The sequence below is a fragment of the Lycorma delicatula genome, chromosome 9 (assembly GCF_047948215.1).
Source record: "Lycorma delicatula isolate Av1 chromosome 9, ASM4794821v1, whole genome shotgun sequence".
NCBI classification, from domain to species: domain Eukaryota; kingdom Metazoa; phylum Arthropoda; class Insecta; order Hemiptera; family Fulgoridae; genus Lycorma; species Lycorma delicatula.
In genome coordinates, this window is record NC_134463.1 from 72669274 (window position 1) to 72683387 (window position 14114).

At 33.0% G+C, this 14114-nt stretch overlaps 1 protein-coding gene across 5 annotated transcripts in view; it reads left to right on the forward strand.

Annotated features, from left to right (window-relative positions):
• LOC142330772 (HUWE1-associated protein modifying stress responses) overlaps positions 1-14114 on the forward strand; it is a 56742-nt gene that overhangs the window by 14728 nt on the left and 27900 nt on the right. For 4 of the 5 annotated variants that reach the window (XR_012757830.1, XR_012757831.1, XR_012757829.1 and 1 more), the window contains exons 3-5: positions 2906-3083; positions 8313-8509; positions 13260-13429. Coding sequence is in view for 2 of the 5 variants with exons in the window: in XM_075376221.1 (XP_075232336.1) it covers positions 2906-3083; positions 8313-8509; positions 13260-13423 (539 nt within the window). In the remaining 3 variants the exon portion in view is untranslated. Of the gene's footprint in view, positions 1-2905; positions 3084-8312; positions 8510-13259; positions 13431-14114 lie in introns of those variants that run through there. The other variant, XM_075376222.1, reaches the window with a different exon arrangement.

The window sequence follows — 14114 nt, forward strand, 5'->3', positions numbered from 1 at the left end:
GCCAGTATATTAAACGACGGGTATACCAATAAGTTTTTATTCTGTACAATTTGATGTTCCCCATGTGTAAAAGAAGTCCTAGAAACACACAAAATTCATCTTTTGTGTCAGATTTCAATAATAAACAAGATTTAGGGTAATTAATTTTTATTCTAAGATGTCTGCATAATTATTCATTTCATTCACAGTCAAGTCAGCTAATAGTTGAGAATCATTAATTGGCTTACCATCAGTTGGAATGGGAATACGAAGACCAGGATTTTCAACAAATTCAGTTTTTTTTAATTCTGATAGACCGGTCACCCACACAACATTACTCACCACTTTCATATTTGTTGTAAGTAGAGTGTAGGTATATTTGTATCAGTGGTTATTTTGAGTTATTTGAAAACCATCATCATTGATTTCAGTTTCTCTTATAGTTTGCACAGTTGAGTGTCTGTAAAATTTTCATCTTTACTCTTAATCACTTTCACTATCCGATTCGACAATACTGTCATCTAAAAATTCATAGTCAGAGTTACTTTCAGCACCAAATTCACTGTTACTACTCTCATTTTCCAAAATATGTTTTATTTCTTCTGCAGGTAGATTCTTTTTAAAATTAAATCGTCTCTTTGACTGAGGCGGACTTGGAATTTCACAATCAACCATTACAAAAATAACAGAAAAATCTTGGAATCAGAAACAATTTTATAACACTAAGTATTCAACTATCACGCCACATAAAGGTTAATAGCTGAACTGAAAGGCCAACATAAAAAGTGTGCATTCCATATGACTTATGCATACATAGGCTGCCAGATGGTGCCGACAGCCCTTAATATAACTGCCCAGTGGTACCAATTGACGGCTGTGGCGCTCAACGTGTTAATATGTACACAACTGATAATCTTTGAAGAATAATCTATAATCTGTACACAACATAAGAAGTTAATGTTTCTTATTAATTCTAATAACATTTTGATAAAAATTTTTCTAGAAAAAATACTATTTAGAGTGATTTATTTACTATCATAAAACTTATATTCAACAGGCTATAGTGTACTCTTATCTTTTGGCTTTAGCATTTCTAATTAAATCAATATTTTACATGCATATATATATATATATATATATATATATATATATATATATGACAACTATAAATTAGTTGACATTATGAAATTTTTATAAATTTCCCTTCCATTAAAGCAATAATAATAAAAACCTTAATAAATCAGCTTCATTGAAATTATTATTACTGTTTTGACTAATTAATTAATTTACTCATTAATTTAAGAACTGAATGAGTCTTTTTTTTTTTTTGTTTTGTTCTTAAATACCCCCAACATCCCCGGCCTCTGCCGTTAGGCTATACGCAGGAATGTCAGAGTGTCGTGGCCTTCGACTGCCCCCCTGTCTTGCCTTTTCTTTGGCGTCCCATCGGGGTCCTCTCAGTTTCATCAAGATGCAGCAGCCCTCCCTTCTAGACGACCACTACATCCCTCCACTTAGAGGCTACCCTTCCCGTCCCTACACTAGGTTGCCGGCTACGCATTGCGCGAAGCCGGCAAACTGCCGCGTCCCCCCTCTCACACCTGAGGGTCCCAAATGCATCATCGGAGCACCCCAACTGACCTTCATTCTTGCATATGAAGGAGCCAAAGCGTCCTCTGCATCCAAGCTGCCTCCCTGGCCCTGCACGGCAACCACGATTCGCCCCCTGTATTTTATTTTATTTATAAACACACAGTATACTTGCTAGGGACATTGCTGCTTACCCGCGCCTAGAAGTCTTCTCCCCACTCTCTTCCATGTACCTCCTTCGTCTTCAGGGTGCTAGCCACCATGCTCTGTACCGCATCCCATTCTCTCTTCCCTTTCAGCATGTGAGCTACAGTTGTTTCTGGAGTGAGGCCATCTGTGCCATGCCTACGCCGGACCACAGCCCACCTTTCACACTCGTAAAAGGTGTGCTCCGGCGTGTCATCCTGACCGCAGTGGAAGCACCTCGGTGTCTGTCTTCTCTTGAACCGATGTAGGTAGACCCCGAACTCCCCGTGTCCAGACAGTAACTGCGTGAGGAAGTAATCTACCTCCCCATGCCTCCGCCTGACCCACGGTCCCTAGTCCGGGATCAGTCTCCTGGTCCATGCCCGAGCCGTAGCTGTTCTCCACATCTCCTGCCAGTTGACCATCAGCTGCCTCCCGGCTTCTGCCTTCGGCGTTCCTTCGTATGTGGCCCACAGACCAGCTGCGTGGCCCGCAGCTCGATGGGAGGCACCCCTGCAATGACTGCCACTGCGCATCCAGATACGGTGCAGTATGCCGATGTTATGCGTATCGCCGCTCTTCTGGTAAGAGAGGCTAGCATCCGTACGTTCTTTCTCGAAAGTGCGTCCTTCCAGGCCAAATGAGTCATTTGTTATAGTTTAGGAAAGCATTTATAAGATAGGAGAATCACAGTTTTAGCTTTTTTAATATTGTATTGTGAATGGTTTTTAATATATTACAGTAAGCAAAAACCATTTTGCAGATTATGAGTAAAAATTGAGAAACTAAACCAAAAGATGACACTTTGTTTACTATTCAGTAAACAAAAGATTTTACCTTATAATCAGTACATTACTATTCATATACATTAATAGTTTTCTGATCATCTGATCCCATATTCTTCATGTTATAATATCGTTGATTTATTATTAATTTGATAATACAGTTATGATTATTACCATAATTTGATATGTTCTTATTTAATGTTATGTTTCGTTGATCATTTTTCTCCCTTATTTATCTTTATATCAATAAAAGAGTTACATTAATTAATCAAATCTGGTACTTTCCTTTAAATAGCATATTTCATTCTTTTTAAGTGTCACATTCCTTGCTGGGAATTTATTATTGATTTTATTAATGATCACAGAATCGACAGAATCAATCAGGCGGTCTGGTGAGCTCGGTGTTCAATGTGGTTATCAACGTCGAACAAAGGAATTGTTAAGTTGGGCTAGGAAAAAGAGACGGAATATACGTAGAGAAGATTTAATATCTTATTTAGCAGGCAAGGCTCTACCTCCAAGAACTACATCTGTTCATCACAGGTAAGTTTAAAAGAAAAGAAATTCATGTCAATAACTTACTTTTACCATGTGGACAGTAGTTCGTGTTACTTTCTACTGAACCAGGATAATTATTATAACTCTTATTTATTAGTTTAATTGTGTGTGCTTTGGTATAAGTTATTTAGCAAATGAGTTTACATTGTAAATGAAAACTTATAATAATGTCTGAAAAAAGTTCATTTATTTGAGATTAGAACCAACGATTGCTATATCATGTCAAACATTATGTAGTGAATTTTTTAAAAGTTAGTTGATTGCTGCTTATATTATAGCCAAATCCCATACTACGTTTTAATTTCTTCAGCCAGAGTTTGGGAAGTATTGTGATAAATGAGAGTGGCTTTCACCATGTCTACAGTCCTTTCAACTTTTCCTTTTTTAAACTTTTGAAAAATATAATCTTGTATGTTGTGCATAAGTAGGAAGCTATTTGCCCCATATTATACTCTTTTTTAGTTTGAGTTTTATGTTTTTCTATTCTGCTCTTAAGTAATACCCTTCCTTAGCAAGATTTAAGATCTATAAGAGAATCTATCTTCTAAAAGAGTGTACTTATGTATTTAAAGAGTGTATTTATGTGTCATAAATAAAAAATATTTTTACGAAAGAAAAATTCCAGCTCACCGTAGTTTATCCATTCTATATACAGTTTTGTTGCCTTTTTTTAGAATATTTAGATCAGGAGCAATTCTGATTAGGCTTCTTGACAAACAAATTTACAGTCAGGTTTATTTCTATGAGGCCCTTTTCACAATCTCATTGAGTTCATACTCTGTGTGTTATATCTTGATCTTTTTTTTCTCTGTTGAGCCTTCAACACCACCATACAGTATTACTTAAGAGGATGAATAAAAAATGATATGTTTGAATGTAAATAAAGTTTAGTATTGTGCAGTCTCAGGTCAACCATTTCTGAGGTGTGTAGTTAATTGAAACCGAACCACCAAAGAATACCAGTATCCACGATTAATTGAAACCCAACCACCAAAGAATACCAGTATCCACGATCTAATATTCAAATCTGTATAAAAGTAGCTAGCTGTCTTTAGCTTGGATTTGAATGTTAGAAATCTCGACTTTGAAATCAGCTGATTTGTATGTTGTATCTGGTAGATTGATTACTTTAATAATGATTTTTTTTTTTAGGTAGAAACTTATTTGTTAACTAATCCACTTTCACGTTGGGGTTAGACTCCAACTTTCCATTGGAGTGTTTGGTTTAATGGGAAGAGGACACAAGAAGGTTGTGAAAATTTAAGCCAAAACTAAAAAGTTTTTTTTTGATAGATTGATCATATAGTCCCATTTAGCAGTGCAGATATTGCTTTAATTGGAACCAAACAGATGCTAATTAAAAATAAATGGATTAGTGCAATGGTTCCCAAACTTTTCCATGCTGCCTTACTCTAAGTAAAAGTATGACTATATCATAAGTAAAAGATAAAAATAAACAAAACTTGTGTATTTTCATTATTTTTTACTTTATTAACATTAAAAAAATAATTATAAATGTCTTAGTTCAATTAATTATGAAGCTTTTACAATATTTTGTGGCGCCTAGTGAAGAGGCTGCAGCTCACAGTTTGAGAATCACTGGATTAGTGCATTAATAATTTATTGCTACTTTAGTATGTGGACTACCATCGAGTTTACACTTACGTATGCGGTCTACAGTCAAGTTTACACTTTACTATGCAGTCTACCACAATAGGAAGAACTATTGTGCATATATATTTTGTATATTTAATGTTAATTAGACTAGGTTAGTGAGTATTAAATTATGTTTGGTTAGGTTTTGTTGTTGGTTGTTGAGTAAGAGACTTCACTGAGGGTAGAAGTGCTGTCATTACACTCTTTGTTTTTAGTGTTTTTTTACTGGGTTTTTGTTTTTGTTTTTTCTTTTTTGATTGGTGGATTGGAACTTGCGGTGGAAACTTTACTGGACACGTTTTGCTATTCTGACTGACGTTTGGTTAACGGACTAACTTTTTATAGTGATTTTTAAGTGTTCGACCTTATTCTTATATGTAATAAGGATGATAGTTGGTTGTATTATTGCCGTGCAAGTTTCTGCAAATGTATAGAAGAGACAAACAAGGACTTCGCAAACAAGAAAATATTTTGCTTCTTCTCTTATACAGGTGAACTGAATTATTCTAAGTCTTGTGACCAGTTACAATAGAGGAATACCTTTTCCTGTTTTCTCCTCTCCCCTTCCCACAATTCCAATCTGGGGCCTTTCCGACCCTCTGACTCCTTCACTCCTGCTGATTTTGGAACCCACTTTTGGGGATATCTTTCTTTGACCCCTCCTTTTGGTGGGGGGGGGGGCAAAAAGTTATATTTTTTTTGTGATCGTACATTTTACTAAATCCCCACACCCCTCCTTGGCCTCCCAAAATTTATTGAGTGGGTAATCTTAATTGTGGGGAATTGTGCCTACAACAAGTAACTAACATGGATAAGATGTTGGTCCAACCCTATAGAAGGGAGCTGAACAAAGCTTGCCACAAAAGCCACTTTGTTCAAGCTTGCTTGAACAAAGTGCTGCCACAGAAATCAGTGGACTTGAAGAGAAAGAAAATGTACTGTCAGGTCTCATTGAAAGAAGAGGGAGAGCTCTCTGTGGGTGATCTGAAAGAATTTACCAACTGGTTGGGGTTGGAAATTTCAATATTGAAACAGAACTACAGTTCTAAACTTTGTAAACACATTCATGCACATGAGAAAGAGCTTATTCGGCTGCTTTTAACGGACTTAGAGAGTTGACGATGTAACCACCACTAGAAGTGGTCGCACAGGCCACCCAAACTGAGCCTTTTAAGGAAACGGATATGACCGACACTCAGGGCAGATTTGTCAGACGAAGAGATAATAGACCTGTTACCGCAGCAATGTGTGTCTGAGTGTAGTAGTAGGGTGAACCAATTGAAGACCTTACTCACTGAATTAGATGATACCTGCAGCTTCATCAATATGGGCCATTCAAAGACAACAGACAAAGAGAAAAGCAAGACATCAGTCCTCAAGCCTGGCGGACATTGTTCATGATGTTATGTCACTTATGGGTGAGGACTCTGCCTCCATAGACAGATGTAAATTCAAGATTCACTATAATTCCTCAGCGAGTAATAGAGCATAGCAGTGGTAATTTTGAGGGCGTTGAGATGAGTATTGTCAGAGTCTCTAGTGTTTATCCTACCTGCATGCTATATTGGAAATCACATCAGTTAGTTATTAGTCTTTCTGCTTAGAGAACAGTCTGAATCTGTGAGTATTTTGGCGACAAGATTGGTGGGCCCTGCCAGGCGGATGCAACCTGGAACAGGCAGCTCAAACAGATCAACACCTCCAGTGGAGGACAGTAGAACAGTGGTTGTCCAGGCTGTGGGTAAGACATATACGGACTTGCTCTGTTCAATGAAGAGTAGTGTATCTAAGGAAGATGTGGGAGAAGTTTTATCCCAACGTCGTAGCCTGAATGTCGAGTTATTTGTCAGGATCAAGGGTTCTACTATGGCAGAGCAGTTCACTTCGCTTGCCAGAAGACATGGGGCAGACTTTATGATAGTTTCTGAACCCAACAAATATGTGGTTGCCAGGAATGACTGGTGTGCCGACATGAAGGGAGGTGTGGCTATACAGGATGTGAGTCACCGGCTAGAGCTGCCACTCTAGCCGGTGACCGGCTGTATTTATCGGCCCAACCGACTGTATTTCATTCAGTCAGTTGGGTTATATTGCCTTTATGATAACCCGATGTTTGACGCAAGAGGGCATTTGTCTGTGCTGGATCTCACCATACTAGATGGTCACTGGAATCATGACCTATGTTCGTGGAAGGTCTTGAGCGATGAGACCGCAAGTGATCATTTTGTGTCTTTACTGACAATTGATGATCTGGTGTTCGTTACAGTTGGACAAACGTCTCTCTTGAGGTTGATGCAGCGGCAGATTGATGTAATTGAGGCGAATGTTTTGAGTAAGATTGCTGACGAACACCAGTCATCACCTGAAATGTTACAGATGTTAATTGGTAGTTAAATGTACCGCCATGGGACAGGAATTTAAGGCCAGCTTACTGGTGGTCCAACAAAATTGCCAAGCTCACATGGATTTTTTCAGAATAATAAGTGTAGAAAACAAAGGCTACAGCCGAGGCGCTTTGGCTGACGTCTGCCTGTTATCATGGTGGAGGAAGTGGCACGACAAATTGATAAGCTTCACTGTTTATCCGGCCCATGGGAGTAGCGGTGAAAAAAAAGGTTATGTAGCCAGCCTCTGTGGTGTGAGTGGTAGCATCATCTTGGCCTTTCATTCGAAGGACCTGGGTTCAAATCCCAGTCAAGCATGAAGATGAATGACAATTAGTGTGTGAAAATGCCATGCCTGACCGGGACTCGAACCTGAGACCTTTGGATGAAAGGCTGAGGCGCTACCGCTCGTGCTACAGAGGCCGGTATGTGTATGGGACTTTGTATTAACATAACCTAACACTCGCTTTGCTTGTTAACCTCATCTGATTAACATTAAATATATAAATTATAAATTTCCTTACGAGAAATAATAACTGTTGCACTTTGCACAATGGTACGTTAGACTGCATTTACTGAATTAACACCAATAATTCATTTATAAAATGGAGTAAATATTAATGAAATAAATTTAAAAAAATAAATTATGAAAATGATATGAATACTCCTTAAGAAGGGTGACCACTTTCAAGATTTTCTTAAAATGTTGAAAGAACATTTAAAATTTTTGTACAAATGATTTTTTTTTTAATAGAATTACAATAATTTATAAAAGTCTTAACTATTTTTCTCTAAATTTGGGTGACCTCCAGATAAGTTTTATCATGTAACTAGATTTAAGATAATCGCTAACTAGTAGACAGATAACAAGAAAATGAACAAAAAGTAATGAAAATGGTTGATGGTATAAATGCCATTAGAATTATGAAAGAAGTACTCGCTCTTAAAATAGAAATTACTTGACTGACTACATGCTTGTTATGCTTTATTCTTTGAATTTAATTATGTCGTTAGAAATCTGATTTTCAAATATATAAAACAAGGCTGAAATTCTGAAAATTAACGTTAGCTGTTAATTTTTTTCCTATAGATTAATTATTTTGATAAATGTAGTATTTAATTGGTTCTATGTAATAAATGTTATATTTTTCAATAATAATAAATGAAATCACAGGTCAACTCCTCGGCCATTGTTATTAGTAACAGATCGTCATTCTCCAAACCATCACCAGGCTGGTGGCGATCTTCATCACTTAAATCTTAACCTTAACCACCTCCATCACCACCATCATCACCATGCAGCCTCAACCAATGCAAATAGCAACGTGGACGATAATCTGCACATGTTTAGAGAAGCTTTAGCATTATCTGGTAAATAGCCTTATCTATACAATTGTATGCAAATATTACGTAATAAATATATTTTTTTCATTTTTAAATTATTAGAAAAGTAATTATAAGGTTTTTTCTGGTTTTTTATATGTATACACAACATAGGATGATTGTGGAGAAAAGAGAAATAATTTGGGAACTGATTCTAAAGCTTGAAATAAGGAGAACATTCATACAAACATATGTCCAAAAACATGTCTATATCAAGTTGTGGTTTCAAAAAATTTCACCTGGATTTCCATTGCCCCAGTGAAATGAGGTCTTACAAAAAATTTTTTTATAAGTTCTAAATTTAATAGTTTCCCCTATGTTTTTTGAACTGAAAAATAGAATAAAATGAATCTGAAAACTATATCTCCCATATTTTTAATGATAGCTAATGAAAACAGAAAAATTCAGTGATGAAAAACACATTTTTTTAGGTTTTTTGTACAGTAACTTTTTGTTAAATGACTTTATGTTATTGTAAATGTGTAAATTTTATTATCATAACTTGCAGAAAATTGATATAATAAAATATAAAAGACAAAAAAATAATTAACTTTTATTATTAAAAATGGAACAAAACCCAACAGAAGAATGTTATGAATTTGTAAAAGTTAAAAAACAGCTGTTTTTAACAGATTTAGTTCTTTGAAAAGATAGGTTGACAATACTAAATTAGGTAGATTGATAATATTTAATTGGTAAATTTTGAAATTAATTTGAATAGTAGTCATTTCTTGTCAGTACATTGTGATTACATATTAATAATAAATGTTAGGCAGTTAAGCTGTTTTTAACATAATTTTGATTGTGGTTAATTAGTTTTGAGAATCAAGTTATGTAATTTTTTGTTCTTGTACTCTGAACTGTACCTACTTTTCCCCAATAGAATCTGGTTTTAAAAAAGTAGAATTCTGTTTTGAATTTTTTGTTTTAAAAATTTCTCATCTCTTCACTAATGATATTGCCTAATGCATTTGCTTTTTTTCTTATTTGTAATGCTAATGTGCGAGTGCATATTACCATTCATTTGTTTCATTCTGCTTTTATTAATGTTTTTTTTCTTACATATTTATTATACTGTCTTATTGATATGTACTTTATGGTATTTAAATACTATTTCTTTTGAAGGTGTAGAATATTTTTTAAGTAATACTTCATTTGGTATTGTTCTGTTTATCAAGTAATAAATAATCAAATTACTTGATTATTTATTACTTAAAAAAAGTGAAATATTTTCCTTGTACACTGTTATGCAGTCTTATTATGATAAAATTATGTAAAAAAAAAAGAAATAAATTCATTCCTGTTAATTTGAAGTTTTATAACTTGATTAAATTTTCTTAATGTACCAAACAAAGAAAGGTTAATAGTATGTAGTTGCTTTTTCATATATTATTCTTTATAGTAAAATCAATTTTAAATTAAGTTCTTATGTTTTATTTTTGCCTTTGAAAGATTGTGGTATACACTTCATCAGTGTAATTTTAAGTCTGTATAGTTTAAGCAAAAATTCAACCATGTACTTCTTATGAAACTCAGTTTTTATAACTTTGTTTATATTCATCAAAATTTTATTTCACTTTAAACCATTCACTGAATTTTATTTTTATACCATTGTGTGAAATTTATTTTAATAATTATAATAGGGGGTTCCTTACCTTGCAAGAATGCACATAACAATTTTATTTTGTATATGCCCCAATACAATTACAATATTCATATATTGTAATTGTATTGTGGGTATTCATATATGATAAAAAATTCATTTATATATTTTGGTTAACCTGTTTCAGTTGAAAGTTAATAATTACAAAATTTTTGCATAAATTCTTATAACCACATTATAATTGTTAATTTTTTTTTTAGTACTTGCTTGAACTAAAATCATCTAAACCTATTGAATTGCTTATTAAACATGTTGTTTGTTAAAAGGCACTTTCTGTTATATAAATTAGTATTAAAAAAAACTGAGTCAATGGAAGCAATATGTTCTGCTCTGATATTTTACAACTTCTTTCAGTTCCGTATAAATTACATGGGTTAATGTTTATCATAGTCTCCATATTTGTTTCTCTTTCCATTTTAAGGAAAGAAATAAAAGAGGAACTTTCATTATCTGTTGCTATCGACTTCTACTGTATTACTGATATTCTCTGTGATTTGCTATTAATCTTAGAAATTTGAAAAACTTTATTAAATCGAAGGTTGTCAGTACCACCCCCCCCCCCCCCCCCTACTGGCAAGTATGATAACTTGACAGAGAGGTGGCGGCACTATCTCTATAATCTTTAAAATAGGGTTTTGTCTACACTTTCAGTACAAAGTTCATTTTATTAAATAAATAAGAATGATTTTGGATATATGAGTTTTGTTTAAGAATCCTGAATAAAAATATAATCTTATAAGCAAAATAGTTTTTTTGATTATTATTCTTGTTTTTTATTGGAACGGTAACAACTCTAAAAATATTCAGACTTCAGAAGTGGTCTGACTGAGATCAGCTGATCCTGATCGGTCAAGAACGACTCAACCAATTTTTATCAAATTTTAACACGCATATCTACATTTCAGTGAAACTGATGTACTATAAATATATAAACACATCCTGTCAAGCATTTTGCATGATTTATTTAATATTTATATTGAACACTGTTCACGCATACAACCATGCTTATTCAAAACAGAAATTTGTCTCCGAATTTATTTTCAGAATAAGTGATCATTCTTTTTTTTACAAAAAGGATTATTTATGAGCAAATGTGATTTTATGGTGCACACTGCTTTGTGGATTAAGTTTTATAAATTCTACATGATACTCTGTGGACAATTCCATCTTCAACTCTTTGCAAAAAATGTAATCAAAACACATTCTGTCAATCTTAAACCTTGTGTTTTTGATTGAAAATAAATTTAGTAACAATGTGGGTTACTTTGTTGATTCCATTTTTTCTAAGGGATCCCATTTTAATACGAGACGTGTATTCTAGAGCTGTATGTAGAAAAAATGTCTTTTATTGAAATATAAAAGAAACTTCATGTAGTAAAAAACATGATCAAATGAAAGGTTAAGCTTGACAGAATGTGCTTTGATTTAATTTTTTGCATAGAGTTGAAGATGGAATTGTTCGTAGAGTTCCATGTAGATAAATTCATGCTAGTAGCTCCTAAATAATCTTTTTTGTAAAAAAAAAGAAACTATTATCACTTAATTTTGAAAATAAATTCGGAGTTTACTAAACATTTCTTTAAAAAAAAATTGAGTAACTGCTTCTTTATTTACATTAATCTTGATATCTAATAATTTAATGAAACAGTAGTCATTTGGATTAAATTTTTTTTTATTGTTCAAGTTGTTACATCTCATTGTATCACACTCTTTAATTGTAATTATTTTTTTTTTTGTTAAGAATTGAAAATGATATTTTATTTATTTATTAAAGATAATGTTTGTCAGTAAGAATGTTTTTTTTTGTTTTTTAGGTGTATTATATTATTCCGCAAAGCGCCTTAATTTATAACTATTTCTATCCTTATTTTTTGTATAGTTTATTTAATCATGTATTTATAAACCATCTGTTATGGCTTGTGTGTAACTGACAGAAAATCATCCATTGTCACAGAATATGGAATACAAGCAGAAGTAATCTATATAGATAAGTTTGATTAGATAAATACTTGCCTCCTTTAAAAAAAGTGTATGACTACAAATAGCGCATACAAAAATTAAGAGTGAGACCATCTATTTCTTTTTTAACTGAAACAGGTTAACCAAAATATTTGAACAAATTTATCAGATGATTATCACTTTATCAGATTGGTTAAAAGATCTATATAAAAGAATGCAGATAATATTCAGAGAATAGTTTGGCATGGTGGAAATGTAATTAATGAATATTGCCCTTGAGTGAAACAGATTCAATAAAGAGTGCATTAGTTCATTGTTAAATTTTTGCTTAGACTGAGTATATATATGAAGCATTATAGTATACTTAACTAATAATTACTGCAGCCTATTGGCTGCTGTAATTATTTTTAAAAGATAAAAATAAAATAAATATTTCTAAATGTTCAGTAATTTTTTATTACTTATTACCAAACAGTTTTCAATTTAGTTGTGAAAAAATTAGTTATTTGCTTTGTGTCTTTTGAAAAGGCTATTACCATTTTATGATATTTTATTTTAACACATGATAATTAATAATTTAATTCATGATAATAAGTATGAATTTAGAATTCGTATCAACAAGTAATGCAAAAGAAAAAACCTCTATCAGTGTAACGTAATATATTTATAAATTAAATAAATATATTTGAAACAGAACATTTTTGACCTTTAAAGAAAGTGTTTGTTATAATTATTATAAGGCAGGTCTACAGAATAGACAAAAAATTATAAATAAAAATATGTACGAGAAACATGCATATATACTCATGTTAAGTATGCTGGAGTAACAGCTGAAAGCAGCTGCATAAGGTAGAGATTGCACTAAAGAGGTTAAATTTAGAATTTTTTGAAGCACGAAGTTTTGTTTGTTCTATTCTGATGAAATTATATCAACTAGAATGTAGTATGTTTTTTTTTGTTTTTCTCAGTTAAAATTGATGTTAATGTATTTTCCCACAACTTTATTTCTAAGATCCGTTGTTGCCAAAATCATCTATTAATTATTTTTTGTTGTATAAAGAAAAAGTGATATAATCATGTAAAAAGTAAATAAACAAATTGCTGTTATCTTATTAGGTGGAGGCTCACGGAGACAAAAATCAGCAGAATTGAGTGCATTTGTTGCGGGTGAATTTGCACGACATTGTACAGCTGTTAAACGACAGTCTTCATCTCCACCTCATTCTCATGATGTCAATATGGATTCGCCTACACATCCAAAGAGGCCACGGTTTATGTAGCTTTAAGTATGTTTTATTATTTATTTTTATCATTAATGTGAATCAGTTCACTAAAAAATTCAAACGGATAATTTGTGTTTAATATCTTAACATAAAACTAAAAAAATTGAAGTAAAAACCAATTTTTTTTTGTAGGATGATTTATTTCATTTTTTCAATAATTGATGTCCAATTCTCTTTCACCATGAGCAAAAAATTTAATAAAAGATAACCTATGATATTTTTTTTGTGTTTTTAAAAAAAAAAGAGTTTTTAGCTTCGATATCAAAGTATGTTTTTGTGTTTAATGGTTGTTTTTGGTCATGAATATGTGTTCCTAATTACGTGTGCTGAGCCTAGTATAGACTAGGTCAAGAAACCCACCAGGTTGGTCTGGTGGTGAACGTGTCTTCCCAAATCAGCTGATTTGGAAGTCAAGAGTTCCAGTGTTCAAGTCTTAGTAAAGACAATTACTTTTATACCGATGTGAATACTAGATCATAGATACTGGCGTTCTTTGGTGGTTGGGTTTCAATTAACCGCACCTCAGGAATGGTTTAACTAAAGACTCTACAAGACTACACTTCATTTACACTCATACATATCCTCTGAAGTAATACCTGAACGGTAATTCCCGGAGACTAAACAGAAAAAGAAAAGAGTAGATCAAGAACCCACCTGGTTGGTCTAGTGGTGAACACGTCTTCGCAAA